Genomic DNA, 24,980 nt, shown 5'->3' with positions numbered 1-24,980 from the left:
AAAAAAAAAAAAAAACTAGACAAAAGCAATTTAAAGAAGAAAGCATTTATTTTGGTTCATTATTCTCAGTTATTATCCATCATGGCCAGGAAGCCAGAGCATGAGGAGCTTTAAGTAGCTGGGTATATTACACCCACAGCTGAGAAACAGCAAGGAATGCTTGTGCTCTGATTACTTTCTCCTTTTTATACACCTAGGATCTCAGCCAGGGAATGGTGCTACCCACAACAGACAGTGTTCTACCTCGATTATCAATCAAGATAATCGCCTACATGCATTCTCAAATACTGGTCTCCCAGGTGATTCTAGAGCTCATTAAGTTGATAGCTAAAATTAATTATTAAAATGATATACCCTTGATGACCTAATGACATTTCCAAGGCCTCACATTGAAAAGTTCTACTACCTTCCAACAGTGCCACTCTGGGGACTAGCCCTTTAATACATGAGCCTTTGTGAAATGTTCAACATCCAAACTACATCATACATGCAAGAATCAAAGTCAGAGCCATGGTCATAAAGTTTTATACCAATATTGTCTTACAATGAGTCTTATAGTTTTTGCTTTTATATTGAGAAGTCTGGTCCACTTTGATTTAATTTCTGTATATGGTATGAAAGTGAAGTCCTTCCTTTTATTTTGTACATGCAAATACAGTTATTCCAGAAATATCAGTTGAAGTTTATTTTTTCCTGTTGAATGGTGTTAGCTGACTGACACTTTTCAAAGATCAATTGGTCTTAGATGTGTGGATTTATTTCTGGATTCTTAACTCTAGGCTCATGGTCCCCTGGTGTATATCTTTACCCTCAGAGAGTACCATATTGTTTTGATTACTGAAGCATTGTAGTAAGCTTAGGTCAGTCTGGTGCTGCTCGCATCCTAAAGCTAAAAACTGGCTCCTCAAGATGTAGTTGCCCTTGACAGCAGATGCTCACATACTCAAGTGGTGCTATGTGAACCTTCTCCCCAAGTTAACTGATCAATGAAAGGCTAGAGCCTGTGATTGGGCAGTGGATGGAGTAAGGTGGGACTGGACTGGAGGTTGGAGAAGAGGTTGCTGGTCGGGGAGAAAAGAGGATGGATGGAGAGGAGGAAGCCACTGCCATGGACCAGAACCAGATGGCCAGGAGAAACAGCAAGTAACAAGGGGCTTTATAGCTGAGGAATAAGTTAGAATAGCCCAAGATCTGCCCAATCTAGGCATTTGGCTTATAAATAAAATATCTAGATTGTGTGTCTTTATATGGGTTTATTAGAACCATAATTCCAACAACATTGGCGCCCCATGTTGGGAGCCTATGTGTTGCTGAAATATTTAATCTCAATCTGGGCTTTCTACCCCACCTTTGATCATTCAGTTCCAGGATAAAAGATACACACAACCTTTATATTTACAATAAGCCTTAATCAGCACTAGAGCTGGGCAGATATCTATCTTCTATGTTATTATGTCTATTTCTCAGCCTATAGTCCCATTATATAATTTGCCATGTTTCATCTGGGCAGCACTTAACTCCAATTAGCCAACCCACATGGCTGTTATTTTAAGATTCTTACCCCATGGCTTCTTCTCTATTTATCTCAGGATTTATCTCTTCTCGTCCCCCCTCATGGTTCTCTGACCCCAAGCCCAGGAACCCTAAACGCTGCCTATGTCTCTTCTGTCCAGCTATTGGCTGTCGGCATCTTTATTCTCCAATCAGGTGTAACTTGGGGGACAAGGCCACATAGCATCATCTGGGTCTATGTGCAGAGAGCGTCCCTTGGACCAATACTTGCTGAGGGCCAAGACTCTGAGCACAAGTTTCTTCTTGCTTAGAGAGGACACAAAGGGACACATTTATATCTTATCCATCTACAAAAAGAGCAGAACTGGATTAATTGCATAGCATGGCAAGGAGTTTCGTCAACTATCCAATCTCTCATGGCAAAAAGGTGAGTAACTTGCCTCTCATCAAGAAGTTCAGCTGTGTGTTTTGTTTGGCTCAAAAGCAATGTTTTAGTCACTCAGTCCTGTCTGAGCCAAGGAGAAAACAAAGCTGTCTTAAGTTGGTCCCAGAGGCCACTCAAGCTCTTCTACAGCACTAACTTGTATTTTAATAGAGACAGACAGATCCTGAGGATCTAAGGGGATGGTGAATTGTCAGGGGCAGAGCAGAAGGGTAGACTCACAGCAGCACTATCTTCTCCCTCCTTTCCTCCCCCCTCTATTTGTAAGCCTCCTTTCCTTATTTCTTCATGGCTTCATGCCCGTGAAATCAGCTCAGTTTAATTATAATTCCAAATTCCAAGATAACTGCAGCCACTGCAGTCAACAGAATCTCAAAATTCTATGAAACAATGTTCGACAAAAATATAGACTGGGCTACCATGTGATGCCACAACAGACCAAACCAGGATGGTGTTGCTCATGCTGAAATGCCAAACTGAAGTTGGCTTGTTTGTCTGATGTCATGGGAAAGGTCCGACACTTCGGTTTCAGAGGCTCGATGGTGAATCTCCTCAACTGTAGTCTTCTCCATATTGTTGGTGCCACAGAGGAGAGTTCTCTGCACTTCTGACTCTGAGGGCTCTCTCTCTCTTTGACTCTTCCCATGTCAAGGTTCCTGGAGCAGGTAAGTGTTTGTAGCCTGCTTCACACATGCCTCCTGCTTCAGGACTGACTGAATGCCACACATAAATTGAAAAGTTTCCATGTTTACTTTGGAAACAATTTAATTAATAAATGAGAGTTTCCTGGAGACTGACCCTTAGCACTTCCTTGTATTTAGACCATCACCCACAGTTTCAAATAATCTCCACATCTGCAAGTCTCCACTGCAGCTCAAACCACTACCACCCTTACCCCATCACCCCCTCTTGCCCTCTCCACTACTTCTTGCCCCCCACTACTCTCCTCCCTTGCCTTACCACCTCCCCGTCCTACACCAACCCCATCACCACCTCTTGCCAAGCAGATAGCAATAGCTTCTGGATTTCAGTGTGGTCAGAAAGCTCCTTTCAAGTCGCTGGAGTGGCAGGTGTAGCAGTATTTTCTATCCCGCTGAACCCAGATGCAACTGACTTTGGAGCAATTATCTGTGTGCTGACAAAGTCCCCCTGAGACCAAAAAGTCCCCCAGGGGGCTGGCCTGCTTTGCTTGTTCAAACCTTCTCTCTGGCAAACTGTGGGATTTTAAACATAATTTTGACTAGTATACAATGTGGATAAGCTAAGTAATTTGCTCATTTGTAATGCTGATTATCTCTCTTTTGATGTCTTAGAGGCAAGGCTTCTGTTGAGTTTTTTGTTTGTTGAGGTACTTACTTCTAAGAGCCTTAAATGGCTGGCTTCTGCTTAGACACCCCCTCCACCCCCCAGTCTGAACCGGTTTTCAGAAGAATGCTTGAATGGGCGAGGGAGGTGAGGGCAGTCGAGTATCACGCTTTGATATTGTTTCAAGCACTGACGAAATGCTTCCTGAGAACTTCTAGATAGAAAATACCTCCAGGAAATTGGAATTTGTACTAGGGAGCTCTAAGCACCTGGCCAGAGGCTTATTTCATTTTATAAAGAACTGAGAGAGACGACAGCAGTTGGCCACAGGCCAATATTTGGAGGTCATCCACTTTATTCTGGGATTCCCACCCTCTCTCTTCATCCCTTGGTCATCCAGTTAAATTGGAAAATAAATCCCATCCCTGGTAAGGTGTTGGCTGATAAAGGCTGAGCTATTGCCCCTTCAAGGGGAATTTGCATTTTAATAGGGGCTCGTCAAGCCCCAAAGGAATCAATATCTCTAACGCTGAAATTTCAAGCACCAGCAATTGAGATATTTTCGGGAGGACACTGTTCAGTATTTCCAGTCCAACGGGGTGAGGGGTAGGGGTTAGGGGAAGGCAGACAGGGATGGACGACTCCATAAGTCTTGCCAAGAGATCATGGAAGAATGGCCTTTGGCTTTCATTCTTTTCAACTTTCCTTTTTGGTCAGTCCTTCATACTTCCAACGCTGCAGGCCCCATTCAACACTAATAGGCTTAAAGTTGTCCCATCAACAGGGCCACAAAGGCATTGGGACAACCGAATTTCCAGGTTTCCTTGCAATTCCAAGAAAGCCAATCATTATTAAGACTGTGGGCTAGAGGGAGTATAGGCCGTTTAATAGGTTACTACAATGTCCATTTACGTTCACTCTTGCATACTGTTTTAAAGGCCAAACTTGGGACTTGTTTTTATAAAAAGCCCTGCGAAGGAGAGATGGATAGAAGGCAACTGCGTGCCCCAGGAGTGCCCTCGGTGGCTTCTAGGGTGATTCTGAACTGCACGAAGGCGGCTAAGCTTATTACTTGGAGGCCGCCACGCCTGGGGCTCAGTGCAGGAAATCCATATCCGAGGGCTCCTTGCCCTCTCAGCGCCTCAGGTCCCACAGCCAGCCTCCCACGCCTCGGCCAAAGGCTCTCCTCGGAGTCCTCTGTCCTTGCCGGTGTCCAGACTCCGTCCGTCCTCTCCCCAGTACACGCCTCGGCCCGGGAGGAGGCGCCAACGCTGAGGACACACCTGCGACCTCTCGCGCTGCCCGCTCCCCGCCTTGTCCGGTCTTCGGCTTCGGTTCCCTCCCGGGCCCCAGCGCACAGCGGCTAGGCTCGCTCCCGAAGCCCGCGGCGGCTCGCGCCCGGCACGGCGGCTCGCGCCCGCGCTCGGCCAGGGGAGCGCGCGGCCGGGCGGGCGAGCGGGAGAGGGCGCAGCGCGGCCGGCGGGCCCTGCGCAGCGGCGGTGGCATGGGCGCGGGCACCGGTGCGGGCTGCGGGCGCCCGGCTCTTCGCCCGGCCCGAGCCGCTCGCGTCGACCGCGCGCCGCAGCCTCTGCTGCCCGCGGGGAGGCGGTCCCCGCAGCCGGCGCAACTTGCCTCGGCGCCTCGCTGAGAGGAGCGCAGCGCGGAGAGAGCTTGCGGGACGCGATGCCTCCGGCCGGCGGCCCCCGCACACCGCGCCCGCACGCGCTGCCCCGCAGCCTGTCCCGCCTGCGCGAGTGCCCGGGCCGTTCCCGCATCGTGTTGGCTCTCGGGGCCACGCAGATGGCGCTCGGATGCCTCATCGTGGCCGTGAGCTTCGCGGCGCTGGCTCTCACCACCTCCGCCCGCGTGCGCCACTCCTGCCCTTTCTGGGCCGGCTTCTCGGTGAGTGTCTGCGGCGGCGGCGCGGGCTGGGACGGGGGAGCTGCAGTGGCGGGGACGCGGCCCGCGCCTAGCTGGGGAGCGGACGCCCGGGTCTGGCAGTTGCGGCTCGGCGAGCAGTTTCCAAGTCCGGGCAGGGGAACTCCGGGGACCGCCGTGCGTCGCGCTGCCGTTCCAAAGCGCTGCGCCCGGAGTTACTTTTCTGAGGGAAAACAGCCAGGCGCTCTCCCTTCGCCACCTGGTGGGTAGCAGTCGGTGGCAGGTCCCTGCCTGGGACAGCTGCCCGGATCCCCACTCGCTGCCGATGACCGACCCGGACAGCGGGCGACGGTGACCAAGGCGGCACGGGGGCGCCCGAGCCCGGTGCAGAACCCGCTGTGCGCGGCTCCCTTCGCTGCGGTCCTCGCCGGGGGCGCGCAGGGCTGCGGGCCAGTCTGGAGGGGACCGACTGGCCCCGCTCTGGCCACTCACCTCCAGGGCGCAGGGGCATCTTGTTTCCCCTTAAGCCCAGGACAGTATAGCTAGACCTGCTGGAGATCCGGAGTCCGGAGTGTGCTATTTGAACTCCAGATTGATTTTCGGGTTCTTGACCCTCAAATGTTTCCTGCAGCAAACATTTATTAAAGAAGTCATCAGTCCGAGATGATTTTCTTATTTATTTTTTGGTATTTTGTATCGTTTTGATGAAAGTTGCTTGTATTCTATATTAATAAAGCATGGATATATGGGAATAGGGATAAATGCGGCATGGGTATTTATAAAGACGGGCACTTGTTTGGAGAACTCTTGACATCTGTAACTGCATTTGGTCGATGGTGCACAAATACATTACAGGCTTCCAGTGAACGGTCTGCGTTTAAATTCCGCGTACAAAGACCCAAAGCAAGCCTTGGTAATTAATGTTCGCCGTTTGTTATTAACTTTTATAATAAAAAAAAAAAAGGAAAGGAAAAGTTCAGTCCTGCATGGCTTTTATTTATTTATTTAGTTTGTAATGGCCTTTGTTCTGGCAAGTTCCTTGTCTGGTTTAAAATGAGATCTTAGCAAAACTACCCTGGAAACAAGGATCGATACAGGTGTGGCTGTTCATCCTAATGGGGGTATTAATTTTCAAAGCCTATTTCAGACAGGGGTGGGGACTCATCTGGGAGAGCAGACTAGGATGGCAGAACGTGTGGTCACAGCTCCCAGTGTTCAGATCGATGAGAGGAGGTGGGAGGCAGCCTCCAGGGAGCCGTGGTCCAAACCCGCCCCTATATATAGTCTCCACACATCTGTTGCTCGGTTTTTAGCATTGCTTAATATGCGTTGTTTTCATGTCTGTCTAGTGGGTACTGAGTTTCAGCCTGCTGGAACCAGCCTACAGGTGGCAGACTGGTGAATTAGCTAGGATTCCTGGCTCTTTCCGGAGCCTCCCCCACCTCCTCTGAGCCTTAGCTGGAATCCCTAGGGTGTTCGAAGAGAACTAATTATATATGGATGGAGATATATATTATATCATATATATATATCTATCTCCTCAAAAATAATTAGAGACAGTTGAAAAACATTTATGTAAAAAATACATATCCCCTACATTTTTGTTTCAGGAGTTAAGTTAAATATGTAAAACAGTAATGTGGTTTGTGTTTCAAATGCTGTTGTCTTCAGCAGCTATAGGTGATTAGTTCTAGTTTCCCACAGTTCTGAGTCTTGTCCCAGCATTAGGCTGTAGGCTCCCATTTCTCTGGGCTCTGGAGAACAGCGATGAACCCAGCATTAAATGCTTACACATTTTACCTCCCTCCCTCTTTCCCTCCATCTGTATTCTTACAGGCATCTTTTTAACTTTCGGACTTAAATCAGCTACAAGTGTTTTGAAAATTTTTTTTCTGTGCTGGGGATGGAACATCTCCATACATACTAGGCATGTGCTCTCCCACTGAGCTACATCTCCAGCCTTTAAATTTTTTCAATACAGTGTATAGCAACTTTCACACGTTGCCTCTGCCCTGCAGAAAGAATGATTAGTTCCAGTTGGAACAGGTTCACATGTTGATGTGCTTGTGAGTGAGTAACATGGGCGGGCTCTCTGCCTTCCGTAGACAGCATCAGCCTGCCCTCGGCATCAGCAGCTCTGTAGTAAGGGTTCAATCCACCATAGCCTATATCCAGAAAAGCCTGTATCTGTACAGACACATGCACAACATTTTCCTGGTCAGTTCATACCCAAACAATAAAATAGAGCAACCATTTGCATGGTATTTATATTGCATTAGTTATTCTAGGCAGCCTAGAGATGATTTTAAAGCACACAGGAAACCATGTGTGGGTTATATGCAAATTGTATGACATAGAAGGGATTTTGAGCCTCCAGGGTTGGAAGTCCCTGAGATCAGTCTCTCATGGTAATGGAGATATTTGTTCTAACTACCTTGAAATGTCTTTAAGACAGGTAACCAAGATGGTGGGCTTTTATGGAAACCTACACTGGGCTTAGTGCTGGACTCTGCTATGTGAACCTTCCGAAAGGAGACTGGGTACTTAATTGCTGCCTTGAACTTCTTGATCATCTGTGATTTAGACCTGGCAAAGAATCATTATATCAGCAGTTCTTGTATTTAGGAAAAAGTAAAAGGAAGAAAAACAATTCTTACTTTATTGAGCGCTTACTATGTACTGGACCTGGCAATCCCTTTTATATGGACCATAGCCCATTTCACTGGCAGCCTAGTGGACTGTACCTCCCAGTGCTCAGGGCCTTGGCCATTTCCCTCCCTTTCATTCCCCCCAGTCAGTTATCTCACTTGTCTTAGCCAGGGGAATGCCGCACTAGCCTCTCTTCAGGGCCTGCTCTTCAAGCAGTCCTGGCAACTTGTGGTAAGTGATCTGAGAAGAATAAAGACCAAACCAGTAACTGCCCAAAGGTCGCTGAGTCAGGATGTGGCTTTGAACTTAGCTGCTCTCACTTTAGAAACACCAAGTGCTTAACTGAAGACGACACTTAACTTTCCATGTGGCAGAGGGTGGAAGAGAGCCTTGACAAGATAGCCACACCCTCTCTCTCTTAGGAAAAACCCTAACCATGCCTGAAAGGTGAAAGGTCAAGAAATTTGAAGACAAATTACACTGGGGACATTAAGAAAACTTAAAGGCCGGGCAGTGGTGGCATACATCTTTAATCCCAGCACTTGGGAGGCAGAGGCAGGCGAATCTCTTGAGTTCAGGGCCAGCCTGGTGTACAGAGTGAGTTCCAGGACAGCTGGGGCTACATAAGGAAACCCTGCCTCAAAAAAATAAAATAAAATAAAATAAAATAAAATAAAATAAAATAAAATAAAATAAAAAAAGAAAAGAAAACTTAAGTTAAAAAACGTAAAAGTTCTCTGTGTGTGTATTTGTCTATCTGTCTCTGTGTGTATATGTATATGTGTGTAAGATGTGTATTATATGTGGGTGTTCATGTGTATGTATGTGTGTATATGTATATATGTTTGTATGTGTGTGTATGAATTGCCTGTGCATATGTGTGTGTCTATGTGCATGTGTATATGTATTTGTCTATGTGTGCAAGATGTGTGTATGTGTGTAGTATATGTATATGTGCTTGTGTGTGTCTGTGTGACTATATGTGTAGGTGTGAGTATTTATATGTATGTGTCTCTTTGTTTATATATGTGAATGTGTATATGTATAAGTATGTGTGAACATATGTATATGTGTATACATATGTGTGTAAGTATATCTATGTGCATGTACATGTATGTGTCTATGTATGTATGTGTATATGTGTGAATGTGTGTATATATGTGTGTCTGTGTGTGTATATGTGTATGTTTTTATAACCATCTGTGTATATCTGTATGTTTGTATGTGTGTGAATGTGTGTGTATGTGTATGTGTATGTGTCTGTGTGTCTGTGTATATGTATATATGTGTGTCTGTGTATACACACAGAATTGGCACATGGAGGTTTCAGTACCTGGCCTCCTGGCCTATTGCTTTCAGGCAGGCCTGTGGCAAGGCACCACATTGTGGTAGGAGTGTATACCCTGCTTACTTTGAACAAGATAGCTAAAAGGAGAAAGGAAGAGGAAGAGACTGAGCCCCACTGTTCCCTTCTAGGTAACTCACGACGTCCCCTTAGGCTCCACCTCCTTCTAGAAATGCCATGTGGAACTAAGTCTTAGCCACATGGCTTTTAGGGGACGTTCTAGTTCTAAACTGTAGGAGGGGAGCTTGGCAAAGCTTGAGGCTGGTGAAGTGGAGCAGCTGTGGCCAGAGGTCAGTGATGAACAAAAGCCACATGGTGCTTTGATTCCGACCAGGCCCCTCGTAGAGTTCCCAGTCCTAGGCTCTACTGTCTGACACATTAGGAGGTGGGTCACCTCCCTATGTATGAACCTCTGGCACATTTTTGTAGTGTACGAGAGCACTGAGCTAGGTGGGGTCTTGACAAATTGCCTTTGAGCTGAAGTGACTCATTCTTTTCTTTCTAATCTTGCCAGTGCCCAGGACACTGAATAAGTGCATTGGCAGTCACCTGCCCAGCTGCTGCTTGCAAAGCAGCTCGATCCTTGTGTTCCCTTTAAGAGCGATGCTGCTAGAATTCTAAAAATATTCCTAAAGCAGTATGTAATTGTTGCTATAACTAAAACCCAGGAAATGTACAAACATGCGTTCTCTTCTCCATCAGTGCTCTGTCGATAGGCAGCTGACATCACCGGACATGTTTAATATCCTTCCACAAACTTCACAAGGGTATCAGAATTCTTACACGTGAAATGCTTGCTTTTCTTTTAAGAATATAAAAATGGGAGTCTACCACCCACAGCTCACTCTGTAGCTCCCTTTGAAATGCGATGTGTCCCTTGCCCATAACTGGTTGACAATTTTGAATCCATTCTTTCAGTGGGTGTATAATGATAGTCCAAACTGCAGATTATTGTGCTGTGCTCCATTTCTCTGCTGTTGAGAACTTTCTGGTGATGCAGGTTCTGTGTTCCTGACGCTGCTTACCTGAGATGCCTGTACCTGCCTCTGAGAGTGAGCTCTAGGGTGGACTTGTTAGTAGTCAAAGGCTGCTCCGATTGGAATTTTGTTAGGTGTTGTTAGATTAGTTGAGGGGAAATCATTCTCACCCCCAGGAGCCTTGCATAAGGATTTGACTTTCCCACTCTTGAGACATAGGATATTAGCAGCCTTGAGTGCTTTTGTTAATCTGATGAAAGGAGATTGACATCTGTTTTCATTTGATGTGAATTTTCATGGCCACTTTATTTTGTGTTGCAAAAACCTCCTCACTGGGCTCAGTTCTTGCTGTCTTCTGTAGTATTTAAGACATCCACAGTAATATGTTCTTTTCACTTTCAGAGTTTCTGTATTTTTTACCCTAAGTTATCATTACAAGATAACCCCAAGATTTCCCTTCTGATACTTTTTTTTAAAGATTTATTTATTTATTTTATGTATGACACTGTAGCTGTACAGATGGTTGTGAGCTTTCATGTGGTTGTTGGGGATTGAATTTTTTTTTTTTTTTTTTGGACCTCTGCTCGCTCCAGTCAGCCCTTGCTCACTCCGGTAGGCCCCGCTTGCTCTGGTCAACTCTGCTCATTCAGGTCCAAAGATTCATTTATTATTATACATAAGTATACTGTAGCTGACTTCTGACACACTAGAACTGGACATCAGATCTCATTGCGAGTGGTTGTGAGCCACCATGTGGTTGCTGGGATTTGAACTCAGGACCTTTGGAAGAGCAGTCAGTGCTCTTACCTGCTGAGTCATCTCACCAGCCCCTGATACTTTTTTATATCCACATCTTTACTAATCCAGATTTTCTCTTTTATTTGTGTGCAGACAGACAGACAGACACACACACACACACAGACAAGAGGACAACCTTGGGCATCATTCCTCCTTAGGTGATGTCTACTTTGTGTTTTGAGGCGGAGTCTCTCATTGGAACCCTCTGATTAGGTTATAGATCTGTATGTCTCTGCCTCCTCAGTGTTGGGATTAAGAGCTTGCACTACCATGCCTGACTTTGTACATGGATGCTGGGGGAAGGGGGACTCAGATCCTCAAGCTTGTTCTGTGAGTGCTTTACCACCTGAGCTATGCCCACAGCCACAGAATTTAATTTTTATATCCATGTCTTTACTCACCTAGCAGTTTTTTTTTTAACACACTGTATTGAGAAGGCTAACTTTGTTTGCCTTCAAAGTTCCTATGTAAGCAAGTCCTATTTTGGATTCTATTCAGTTTTGTTCCCTTGTCTATTTTATGGTTAAATATCCCCCTCCCTCCTGGCCCACTTTCCTCTTTCTCCATTCTTGCCCTCCCTCCTTTAGGTGTTGGGGTTTGGATCCCCCCACCTTGTATATACACACTAGGCAGGCACTGTGCCACCGGACCACAGCTCCAGCTCCACAGTTTTGATTATGCAGATCTCATGGTGAGTTTTGGTAGCTGGTAAGGGAAGTCTGTCTACACCATTTCTCTGCTTCGATGTCGTCCTGAATGTTCTTCTGTATCAGTGTCAAGTGCTTGCCTGTTTCCCAAGGCTGACTTAGGGTTGGAATCATATTACTTGTGTCAGTTTTGGAAGCTCTGCATTTTCCAGGTCAGGACTATGCTGTGTTTCTTTATTAATCTACCCATTGAAAACATTTTTGAAAAGATCCCATGGAGATGCGGTCTTCATGATAGAGCAGCTCTTCACTCTTTTCCTAGACTTCCATTGAAGATTAAGCCAGTGGGTGAGACGGCCACCGGGTAAGCTGAAGGATGACATCTCAGCAGAGAGGATGCACTGCTCCTGGCAGTTCCAGGACGACATGCAAGAGGCCATATACTGGCAGCATCAGGATCACCAGGAGTTACTTGCTCCTGAAAGTACAGTAGTGGGCACTTCAAGAGCAAGTGGTAAAACTGAAAAGGCCCTCAAGGTTTTTTAATGTAGGTGAGAACAGCAGACCACCTTGGCAAACCTTAGGGACACAAAAAGTCCAGAAAGCCTCCTCTGAGAGACCATGGCTAGACACATATACTAACTTGAGCAGGACAAGAACACAGATGTCAAGGAAGAGTAGGCCTCGAAAAACAGATCTCAGAAACTGCTGTGTCACCTTTCTGTTATGGCAACGAAATACCTGAGGTAATCACCTTACAAGCAGGAAAGGTTGGAACTGGCAGATGGCTGGGTTGATCAAGGATTGGCCATGCAAGTCTGAGAATTTAGGTTCAGATCCACAGCACCAGTGTAGAACAATCTGGCTGTGGTGGGTGTGTAATTATAACACCAGCGTGGGTGGGGCCCAGACATGTGGATCTCAGGGGTTGGCTGGCCAGATGCCTAACTCAATCAGGGACCTCTATGTTCAGTGATAGATCCTGTTTCAAAAAATCAAGGGGAAAAGGGGTTGAGGGAGCCATCTGAGGTCAATGTATGGTCCCCAAATGGATGCATATATGTGTATGTGCACATGCACACACGCAAGCATGCACTCAAACCACACACATGCCAGAAGATTAAAACATGATATTTCAGTATATGCTAGCAGCATTGTAGGAGATGTACCAGTTAGACATCAAGAGGGTCACAGAAAAATACACGTAGAGAAGAGATTGAATGAGACAGCAGGGATTCAGAAGAAAATGAGCTTAGAAATGACTGAACGACAAGGAGAGCAGGAGCAAATGCATTCCATTGAGATGAAAACAGAGGATGAAGAGAGGGAACACAACCTGAAGAAAAGGATGGGATGAAGTGGAAAACAGAACACAGGCAAATAGGACCAACACGAGGGGTTTCTGTATGCAGGGAAGGGGAACCAAGTGGCAGGTGAAATAAATCCTTAGAACTATTATGCAAGAAAGCATTTTCCTGAAATAAAAAAAGTCATTGAGAGGTTCCACTGTGCAGATAGGAAAATCATCCGGAGGCAGAAGGAGTGGAGATGAGGCCATAAGTTAGTAGGCATTCAGGGCCAAGGTTCAGTTGCACTGCACAGCGAACATCCTGTGCTCTGGTAGGCACTTTGGAATGCTGTAGCCAAATTCCATGCTGGGGACTAAGAGAGTCTGTTCATTAAAAAACAAGATGGGTTTGGAAAGTTTTGAAACGACTGCCAACCCCGACAGGTAGCGGAGCAGAACTGGAGGCCTGTGCTCCAACCATAAGTCCCTCTCGTGCTTGAGGACACATTTTCTATAAAGGCAAGCATGGCATCATTTGCCTTGTCTTCCTCTGAACGGTTTGGGTGCCAGGTTGCCAGCTCGATGTGACATCATGTCTGCCAGGTTTGGTGTGCTTTCTCCATGGAACGGTACTGTCTGACCAGTGCAGACCGCTCTGGATTACAAAATGAACGCTTTCTGCCCAGTCTGTAGACTCCATTCCAATTTCATCGGACGTCTGCATTGTTTTGTTCTCTCTGTGGTCATTACCATCCTCAAACCTACAGCTCTCAGGAGGAGACCTCTGCTGGTTCATCCTAGAAGTTCCTAACCAGGGAAGTAGACTTGGAACAGCCCGGTCTGTATGGTTTGCTTGTATGAGGAGAATGTCGTCTTCTGTATTTCAGGTTCAGGACCCCCCTGCTGGGGGTCTTTGATTGGGAGCTTTGAAGAGGTCCAACAGCACTGTACCTTCGGGCATTACCAGAGTAGAGGGAGCAAAATGGAAGCCTGTAGTAGATTTTGCTCTTTAATGATGGCTTCATAGTATAAGAACTTTGCAGGTAAGCTTTGCATGCTTGCCGACAGTCCAGACCTCGTTTGAGGTTTTTACCACTGCAGAGTGTCTTTGGTGTGACGGTCCTAGGGAGAAAGATGTTGACACAGTATCCTTTCAGCTGCTAGAACAGTGGTTCTCAACCTGTAGGTTGCAACCCCCAAAGGTGGGGGGGTGGTCGCACGTCAGGTACCCTACGTGTCAGATATTTACATTACAATTCATAGCAGTAGCGAAACAGCTATGAAGTAGCAAGGAAATGATTTTGTAGTATTGGGGGGGTGGTCACCACAACATGAGGAACTGTATTAAAGGCAGTAGGAAGAACCTTACCCCTTCTTGGGACCCCTTGGGCCTCCACCATAAGAGGCTATCATCTGGATGAATGGGGGACACCCTTAGTGCTTCATTTACCTTTAACAAATACCCTGAGTAGTGATAAGATGGCTCAGTGGGTAAAGGCACTTGCTGCTGAGTTTGGAGGCTTGCTTGAGATCCCTGAGACCTACAAGGTGGAAGGAGAGAACCAACTCCTGTAGGTTTCCCCCTGACTTGCACATGCATACTGTAGCATCCATGCCCATCCATGCCCCCAGCAAACAGACAAACAAAGCCTTACGTACCTTGAGATGAAATATTTGCTTCCCATTTAGAGAGGTTTTGTAGTGGGTTGGCCCTGGTGCTGATAGGCCTACAATGAGGAAACATATCATGGGGAACATGTAGTAAGGTAAAACTGCTCATGTGGGGTGTGTGTGTGTGTGTGTGTGTGTGTGTGTGTGTGTGTGTAATCTTGTTCTTCTTTTTAAGAGCATTATCTTGCAGTGACCTAGAGATTACTCACTGGGCTTCAACCCCTAAAGGGTCCTATTATCTCCCAGTTGTACCACCTCTGGGAACAAGGTTGCAGCACATAGGTCTTTGGGGATCACTGAATATTCAAGCTGTAGTCTCTGGTGGCTGTAGTGGGTTCTGTTTGCTTCCTGGGGACTCTGACTATGAACCTTCCTGTGTCCGGGACTTCCTGTGTAGAGACTTAGCAAGTTGAGAATGGGATTTATACGCCTATCATCTCAGTGTGTCAGAACTACCTGGATTCTATTCCTGCTTTTAGGTATCTTAGCCTGTCTTTTACCCTCTGCGTTATTGTACAATCCACAATAAAAAAAAAAATCATGCACACTTAAGGTGGCAACATAGTGTTTTAGTGTATCTCCTGTGATGATTATCCCACAACCAAACTAATTAACAAATGCATAGGATAGCAGTTCCCTGTGGATGTGTGGTGAACACATCTGGGAGCTCCTATGGTCAGTTTTCAGTATGCAGTTCATCACTAGCTGCCATTGTCCTGGCATGGACTAGGTACCAGAACTCATACCTGAAGGTTTATGCAGATGAGCTGTGTCTCACTTTTGAGTCACGTTTGAGATGGTAGCTTCATGTTGTGATGACCTACTCGGTTCCACTTCCTCATCTGGAGCTGAGAGGGATCATATTTTACTTATGGGACACAATGCAGAGAGACAGGCAGTGATTTATGAAGTAAGCTTGGGGGAACCAGGTGGGTAAAATAAAAATAATGGCATTCTTAGGGGTATGTGTATGATACTGGGGGACAATAAATGTAAATAAAGCATTTCATTGTCTCAGTGGTTGCAAGAGCCTGTAGTAAATATTCTCAGAGCTTCTCTCTGTCTCTCTGTCTCTCTGTCTCTCTGTCTCTCTGTCTCTCTGTCTCTCCCTCTCTCTCTCTCTCTCTCTCTCTCTGTGTGTGTGTGTGTGTGTGAATCAGAGTCTCTTTTAGTACACGCTAGCTTTGCACGTTCTGTGTAGCTAACTGTGGTTTGCTTTGTGTACCTGATCCTACTGCTTCTATTTTTCTGAGTGCTTGGTTTTGAAAATATACCACTACACCTGGATTTTCTTCAAATTTCAGACATGTACTTTAAAATACCTGAGTCTACCATAACAAATCTAAACTTTAAAAAATGTATTAATTTTATTATCTTTTGTGTAAATATTTGCCTTTATGTATATATGCAAAATGTCCATTCTTGGTGCCCATGGGTTGTAAACCATCATGAAGGTGCTGGAAATTTACCTGAGCTATCTGTAAGAGCAGCAAGTACTCTGAACTTCTAAGCTATCTCTTTAGCCCAAATAATATATTTCAGATGGACATGAAACTTAATTGCTCTGAAATGAATCCTTAAAACTTAGGCTGATTCTCTAGTAGAAAAAAATTTGAAGCACGACAAGACAGTAAACTTTTATTTGAAAAATAAACCTGGCCATCATCTAATTATAAGATTAGTTCAGGCTTGTCACCTCTAATGAGATCAGTCAGAGTGAGTCAATCGTGTGTTTGGGGTCTGGTTCTTACTGCAGATCAAAGATACTCAGAAAAAAGCTGCATCTGTGCTAAATGTGTGGAGATTCTTTGAGTCATTGCCTGAAGAGTGCACAGAGCAACCGCCTATGTGATGTTTTGTTATGTAAGGCATTGCATGCCATCCAGGTGCAATTTAAAGTACACAGAAGGGTGTGTTTAGGCTCTATGCCAAGACTGACAGTCCAACCCCGTGTGTGTGTGTGTGTGTGTGTGTGTGTGTGTGTGTGTGTGTGTTCCTACCAACTGAACCATCTCCCTCTACATACTGTGCCATTTTACATAAGAGACTTGGGTATTCATGGATTTGGGTGCCTGTTAGGGAGTGGAGTCCTGGAAACATCCCCTTCAGACACAGAGGAACAGTCACAGATACAAAGTAATAACCACAGACACTGAGGGACAGCCCCAGACATAAAGGACTAGCCACAGGCACTAAGGAATACCCAGGGACAGCCACAGACACCAAGGGACAGCTGTGGTAGCTCTCACTGCACATACATGGTGGTTTTGAGATAAAGGTTTGGAGCTCAGCAAAATTGGAAGTCCTCTAATGACTGCACGTATTTCACATGTTGATAAGCAGCTTGGCCTTGATGAACATAAGCTTCCCAAGTCTTCTGATTTAACAAACCATTATTTCCTAGTTACATCTAAGGTTTGTTTTCAAACATACGCAAAGACAGTATCTCTATAGAAAATGATTTTTTGACCTCATGTCAGCAGAAACAGACAGAGCATCTGTTTTATACCTGCCACATCCAATGTAGACTTTGGTGTCAACAGATCCCCTCTCCTGGTGTGCCAGCACCATTGGGTGCCATTAGGGGGCTTGGGACACAATAGTATTGCTTCTTCAAACAGAAGGGAAGAATACTTAAGAAATACCATAGATTGACAGAGCAGCCAGTCTGTTATGACATGTAGTATACAGTTGCTGCTCAAGGTTGTCATGTTTTTTTGTGATATAGACACAAACATACATACAAATACATATTACATCTAAATACATGATTAATACACATACATATATGCATAAATGCACACACATACAGATACATACATACAAATACACATAGATGCATGTACATATAAATACATGCACATACAAATATACACACATCCATGCATATATCCATCCATACAAATACATACATGCACACATATAAACACATGCCTGCATGCATACATATATAATATAAACACACTATTACTTTGCTACTGTGTGTGTGGTTCTATCATCAGTACCCAAACACCAGCCAATCAACCAACCACAACTACAGAGAAATCCCAGAATAGCCTTAGTGCCCAGCGATGCCGAGAGTTACACTCACAGTTCTTCCTAGTAGCCCAGATGATGCATGGATTTCAATGACAGGGATGGAATCAGAGCTCAAGGAATGAGGGAGCCAAATGGTGCTCTGCTGTGGAGAAAGAATCTGGCACTGGCAGTGGTGTAGTCAGCCTGCCTTATCCACTGGGGATACGGCCTAAGACTCCCAGGGGATGCCAAAAGTTTGGCTGGTGTCCAGCTTCTTGCAGACTGTGTGTTTCTTTGTACTTACCTTGCACCATAGGCATAACTTTGGCAGTTTGAGATCTAACATCAAACTGGCATTAAGTGTTTCCTTTTCAATTTCATGAACAGAAGATCTGTTCTTACTGTACACTGTAGCAGCCTTAGCACATATATTTTTCTTACTAAATGGAGAGTTTTCCATTGTTTACACAGGGAAGCACCTTCCACCTCCTTTCTTCTACAGCTGAGCTGCCTGCATGACTACTCCTGTGTGTTGGGGCTGCTACCTCAGTACAGATGCTTGATACCACAACTTCCAATGTGGAAACACAGATAGCTTAGTAACTAGATGGTCACAGAGTTGACAGTGGGGGCACACTGGATGAAAGGACCATTCCTGTCTCTGGCAGGACAGGGCAGATGCTTTGAGAGTCCAGCGCACTGCTTAGTGGAACATTCAGTTTAAAATTCACCAATCACTCCTGGAATTTTTTTTACTTAGTATTTCAGACCATGATTGACTGTGGGAAATGAAGCCCAGAAAGCAAAGTAGAGGCTACTGGATATATTTAAGGACGTGATGATGATCACAATTCTGATTTTAATATATGTTCATGGCAATTAAAATTCAGAGGCACAAGCAGAAATGCAAAACCTGGTCCTGAGCTCCTGCTTGCTCTCATTTGCTCAAAGGTCAGTCTTTTCAGACTTTATTCTTCCTCATTGGTGTCCCGAGTATCATCGACTTCATATTTACACCACAGAAGCACGTCTCATGCCATTGACCTATGGTTGGTCATCCAACCTGTTTTTTCCAGTCTGGGGTCCTCTCGTTCTAGGTGCTCATATATATTTCCCCACATTTTCAGGAGGCCATAGCTACTCACATGTCTCTTCTTTGGTTCTGAGGGCTCATTTGTTTTCTAACCCTTACAGTCTGTTCTTTTGAAGGAAACACCAGCTGAGTATCTGACCTCCTGTATTCACCATGTAGGTTTTTCTTCTTTTTCCTCCCCTAGTTTCCATTTCTTTGCCTTTTGCTTTTCAATCTGGGACATTTGTTCAGATCCATCTTCTGGACCATCTATTGAAATCTTCAATGACAACTGTATCAGAGACAGCAGGATGAATGATGGGAAGGACTCTGGAGTGTTTGGCCGCTGCTGTTCCTCCTGAGTGCAGCACTTCCTCCTGGAGGGTGGAGAGGTGCTCATGCCTGAGGAAGCTGATGAAGCTCAGTGTGCTCAGTAAGCCCACGAGAGTTTCTAGGTTCCTCTGTGACGTTCTATAAGCCGTACACAGTGGCTGGAGAAAAGGAGACCTGTGTGGGCTTGCCTGCCAGTTGTGTAGGGGCAACCAGCGATGTTGCTTTCCGTCATCCACGTTGGAGTGTGCTATTGGGGGTGGTGCAGCCGCCTTTGAGTCACCGAGCTTCTGTGAGCAACCTCCAACCTGCACTCCTGGAATATGATTCCAGTTAGCTCACAGGTTCCCCAGGATAGATTTAGGTGGGATGATTTCTTTGGTGCCTCATGTCTCCTTTGGGAAAGTCACAAGACACAGAGACCGGACAGTGTGTGGTTGTGAAAAACTTCTTTTAAAGGAGCATGGAGCAGTGAGGGAGAAGCACAGGAAGTCTCAGGGTTCAGGCCACCCGTTCAAGGCTATCAGGGTTCTTTCTGGGAACAACAGGCTCATCAAAAGGCAGAGATGTTTTTGCCTTTTTGGAAATGTAGTGAGACCCAGGCTTCATGACCAATCCAGGCAAAGACTAATAGGAAACAGGTGTAAACTACTATGCTAGCTATCCCTGCAAACACCTAACAGTCGCTATGGGCTGTCCTCTGGGATGTCTCAGATCCTCCATAGCAGAGGCTGACAATGGTTGCTGACAATGAAGGCACATCCTTCTGGCTTAGCTGAAGATGGTGACTGTGTTATCTGAGACTCATTACAAGGTGGTGGTTGGGGGCAGCAGACCAGGTTGAGTCATCTACTCTTTCAGAGAGTAATTGTTCTGTATAATGTTTGTCACTTGAACAAACTAGAGTCATCTGGGAAGCGACAGCCCCAGTTGAGGAACGGACTCTGTCAAATTGGCTTGTGGGCTTGTCTGTGCGTCAAATTGGCTTGTGGGCTTGTCTGTGCGATACTTTCTTGATTAATGATTGATGTGGGAGGGCCCAGCCCATGGTGAGTGGTGGTTCTGGGTTGTATAAGGAGGTCAGCTGAGCAAACCATGAGGAGCCAGCCAGTAAGCAATGCTTGTCCATGGACTCTGCTCAAGTTCCTGCCTCAGATTCCCTGAATGATGGACTGGAACCCCTTCCTCCCCAAGTTGGTTTTGGCCTACGTGTTATCATGGCAACAGAAAGCAAACGAGGACAATAGTCGTAGGTACTTTTTTGTTCTCTTTCATATTTTATGTTAATTTTCTTAGTATTTGTGTAACTTTCTGGTTGAGTTGTTCATTTCTTCTTGATAGTCTTAATTGGAATTGAGTGTAATTAATTTCTTGTTCATGACAAGGATAATTTTTGTTTGTTTATTTTTCTGAAGCTCTTGTGACTTCATTTTTTTTTAATGGCTTCATGGTTCTTGATTTTTCTTTGATGTCTATAGAGTGGATGAGAAGAGATGCAGGCATGTTTTCTTTACATGGCTGCTCTCTCCATTGAACGAGGGTCTGGCCTAGTCCTGTCTGGCTGTACCTAGGGCTCATCAGCTGGCAGGCTTCACCTGAGGATGCTTGGGCTGGGCATAGGGAGCCGCTCTTTTAAAACTGTGTGTGATAAGCTGAAGAACCTGCTCTTTGCTGAGGCCTCTCTCTTTGGAGATAGAAGGTTCATTTTCTTGTTGAAGGTCTCTTCATTTAGCTTCTGGAACACCCACTAGTAATGTTAGTGTCAGGGGTGTGAGGTGCAGAGGTACATATATATATAATTTAATACCTGCGGACCATATAGACTTATGGATACAGACATTGCACCCCTCTAAAGTCTCCCACGGTATGAGCTGAGGCTCTTCCCTCTACTAACTTTATCCATAACTGATGCTAACTTTCATTCACATACTCACTTGTCTTTCTTGTCATGGAATGAAGCAGGACTTCTAGGGAGTGGCTACAGTCCAAGGGTGGTTAAGAGCCTGATTCCAGTGACCATCCCTCAAGCCATGACTCCAGTTTTCCTATGCACTTTATGTCTCAGTTTCTGCTGCTCGATGGAAACTTTTTAGCCCTTCTTATGATTATTGGAAGGGTGATATTTCTGAAAATTTGAATTGACCCATTTTTTTATTCTTCCTGGGAAGTGTGTTACTGCGTGTTGTGCCAGCTAAATCAAGGGCAGTTGTTGCTTTGGGAGAGGAGCAGAGACTATCTAGAACAAAGAACTCATTACTCTGCCTTGAGTCCCAAAGCTAACTTTCTTGAGTCTCTAGAGAGAGTATTGCCATGAAAACCAGGATTTATTATGAGGGAAAAAAAAGAATATTGTTACAGAATATATTTCTGTAACAGAAGCTTTCCTTTGTATATCGAGAGCAAAGCTAGAGAAGGCTTGAAAATGGTTTTATTCGTAAGTCCCATGTTAACAGGCTGGATGACATGCTGGAAGAAAAAGGAACAGGAAGTAGGAAGAGAAGGAAGGAGCCTTCTACTGGATCCCCACAGTAGACAGCAGATAGGTAAACAGCCATCAGTCTCTTCCGCTCTACACAATTCAGCCTATTGCAGGAGCTATAAGGTATCTCATGGGTGAAAGATGCTAAGCCTTCTTCTGCACAGGATAGTAAATATTTTAGGCTTTGTGGGCTGTGGGGGAGTCTGTGGCAACTTTTAACTACTCTGCTGTTGCAGTGAGAAAGCAACCACAGGCCGTGCACAAGCAAATGAATAGGCAACACTCAGTAACACTATGTGTCAATGCAGCAGGGCAATGCAGGCAAGTGTCAGAGTGTGTGGGCCTCTGGTCAACAACTCTAGTTCTAAAATTTCTTATGAATTATATGTATAAGAATAACATCTGGAGTTTTCATATTGTGTGGGACATGTTGAAGGTAGATTAAACATCCTTCTCCAGGGTCTAGCCTGGCTAGTTCTCTGACCCTCTCTCCTATCCTCCTCAAGCCACATGATCTAGCCTGGGTCACACATCCAGTGTTCCTCCCTAGTCTGTCTACCCTTGCTTGTGCTACAACCAACTTCTAGCCTTCCTCTAGGACTAGACCTAACTGCTCCTGACCCTCAGGCCACTGCCAAGCCACACTCAACCTGTCTGCCCAGTCAGATGTACCACCACACTTTAGTCTTGTACTAGGATGCACACTCACACATCAGCCCAGTCCCCTTGGTCCACCTGACTTCATCCCATCTACACCATTGCTAGCCTCATGGTCCAATGTGCCTTCACATCCTCTCTTCTGTCTCAACCTACTCTCTCCATATCACATACAGAACTAACAAAAGAAGTCCACATGCCCAGATCTCATCACAAAATACAAACATTGTGAAAGAACAAGCCATACATCCTCTCCACAGCCCACTAGTCTTATGAAAGTTTTTGACAATGAGAATTACCTAAATGAAGCCAAGGACACAGAATTTCAAAGAACAATCATAAACTTCAACAAAGAATTCAAGGACTTTTAAGAAGACACAAAAGAAACATTTCAATGAAATGAAAGGGAAGGGACTTGGGGAGAGTGAATGCCTGAGTGGTGGTCAAGGGAACACAGACATAAGGCTGCTAGACAGGCAGACAGTCCTAGATTTGAAAATGGAATTCAGTAGAGATAGAAACAGTGAAGAGGACTCAGGCTGAAATCAAGATGGTATTGAAAAAAAAAAAAAAACCAACATTCAACTAGGAAGTTTAAAGGGAAGTATTACAAGTAGAATGAATTAAGCAGAAGATAGGATAGCAGGACTCAAAGATAAAGTAGAGGATCTATACAAATAAACAAGGAATATAAAAAATTAAGCTGCAGGAAAGGAACACACAGGAAATGCAGAACACCATGAAAAGATTAAGTCTTCAAAATATGGGCCGGAATAAGGAAGACAACCCCAAGTCAATAACAAAGACCAGATCTTTAACAAGATCATAGACGAAAACTTCCCCATCATACACATCATACAGGTACAAGAATCACACCACACGCCAAGTAGATAACACCAAGAAAGAAAACCCCCAGTGTATCATAGCTAAAACATTAAGTATACAGAGCAAAGAAAATATGAAAGCTACAAGAGGAAAAAGCATAAGTTACATATAAAGGCAAACCCATCAGACTAACAACAGCTGATTTCGCAGTGGAAATGTTGAAAGCCATACGTGCCTAGAGCAATGTATCCCAAACAGCCATGAAGGCCAATCTAGACTAACATGTTCATCAACACTATCTCCGGTAGTTGAAGGAGAAAGAAAAACTCTCCACAAAACAAACAGCCTAATATATATATATATTCAACAAACCAAATATGGAGAAAACATAGGAAGCAGTATTCCAGGCTGAAGAGAGAAATAAATGTAACAGACACTGGAAAGAAATATGAAGCCATAGCTGTCTGGGCTGGCCGGTGTTCTGAGCAGACCTTGGGCACAAGCTCTGTAGCCAGTCTCACAACACCCAGAGGAAGCTCCACTTCCAGGCACTCTTAACATGCCCAGGATCAGAGGTGAGGAGGACAAAACATCTGTCCCAATACCTGGAGTAACTGGGACCAGCTGGACCAGGCATACAGGAACTCTGCCAGCCCAGTGGCTCAGGTTTCTTCCAGTCCCACAACACCCAGAGGAAGCTCCACTCCCAGGTACTCTAAAAGGCCCAGGATCAGAGGTGAGGAGGACAAAACATCTGTCCCAATACCTAGAGTAACTGGGATCAGTTCTGACACAACCAGGATCATAGGAAGGACAGGCTCCAGTCAGATTTAGCAAGGGCAGGTAGCACTAGAGATAACCAGATGATGTGGGGCAAGCATAAGAATATAAGCAACACAAACCAAAGTTCCTTGGCATCATCAGAACCTAATACTCCCACCATAGCAAGTCCTGGAAACACCATCACACTGGTAAAGCAAGATTCAGATCTAAAATCACTTCTCATGGTGATGATACAGGACTTTAAGAAAGACATAAATAGCAACTTCAGAGAAATACAGGAGAACACAGGTAAACAGCTAGAAGCTCTTCAAGAGGAAACACAAGAAAACCCTTAAAGAACTACAGGAAAACACAATCAAACAGGTGAAGGAATTGAACAAAACCATCTAGAATCTAAAAATGGAAATAGAAACAATAAGGAAATCAGAAAGAGAGACAACCCTAGAGATAGAAAATCTAGGAAAGAAATCAGGAGTCATAGATGCAAACATCACCAACAGAATACAAGAGATAGAAGAAAGAATCTCAGGGGCAGAAGACACCATAGAAAACATTGACACAACAGTCAAAATGCAAAAAGCAAAAAGATCATAACCCAGAACATCCAGGAAATCCAGGACACAATGAGAAGACTAAACCTAAGGATAATAGGTATAGAAGAGAGTGAAGATTCCCAAATGTAATGGGCCAGTAAATATCCTCAACAAAATTATAGAAGAAAACTTCCCTAACCTAAAGAAAGAGATGCCCATGAACATACAAGAAGGCTACAGAACTCCAAATAGACTGGACCAGAAGAGAAATTCCTCCTGTCACATAATAATAAAAACACCAAATGCACTAAACAAAGAAAATTTTAAAAGCAGTAAGGGAAAAAGGTCAAGTAACATATAAAGGCAGGCCTATCAGAATTATACCAGACTTCTCACCAGAGACTATGAAAGCTAGAAGATCCTGGGCAGATGTCATACAGACCCTACAAGAACACAAATGCCAGCCCAGGCTATTATACCCAGCAAAACTCTCAATTACCATAGATGGAGAAAACAAGATATTTCATGACAAAACAAAATTTACACAGTATCTTTCCACAAATCCAGCCCTACAAACGATAATAGATGGAAAACATCAATATAAGGAGCAAAACTATACCCTAGAAGAAGCAAGAAAGTAATCTTTCAACAAATCCCCACAAATCTAATTCCACAAAAACAACAGGAAGTAAAAATTACTTTATCTTAATATCTTAATATGAAAATTAATATTACCAACATATCCTAATCAATTGAAATCCAAAAACATGA

The 24,980-nt window shown here is 44.7% G+C and overlaps 1 protein-coding gene across 1 annotated transcript in view; it reads left to right on the top strand.

Moving 5' to 3' along the window:
* The first annotated feature begins 4,744 nt into the window (after window positions 1–4,744).
* Fam189a1 (family with sequence similarity 189 member A1) overlaps window positions 4,745–24,980 on the top strand; it is a 421,960-nt gene continuing 401,724 nt past the window's right edge. The window contains exon 1 of the mRNA XM_031386884.1: window positions 4,745–5,161. Within this exon, the coding sequence (XP_031242744.1) occupies window positions 4,943–5,161 (219 nt within the window). The 5' untranslated portion in view covers window positions 4,745–4,942. The remainder of the gene's footprint in view (window positions 5,162–24,980) is intronic.

The sequence above is a fragment of the Mastomys coucha genome, unplaced genomic scaffold (genome assembly GCF_008632895.1).
Source record: "Mastomys coucha isolate ucsf_1 unplaced genomic scaffold, UCSF_Mcou_1 pScaffold21, whole genome shotgun sequence".
In the NCBI taxonomy this organism is placed as follows: domain Eukaryota; kingdom Metazoa; phylum Chordata; class Mammalia; order Rodentia; family Muridae; genus Mastomys; species Mastomys coucha.
The sequence above is the reverse complement of the archived record's forward strand: the minus strand, read 5'-3'. Positions and strand labels throughout refer to the sequence as shown.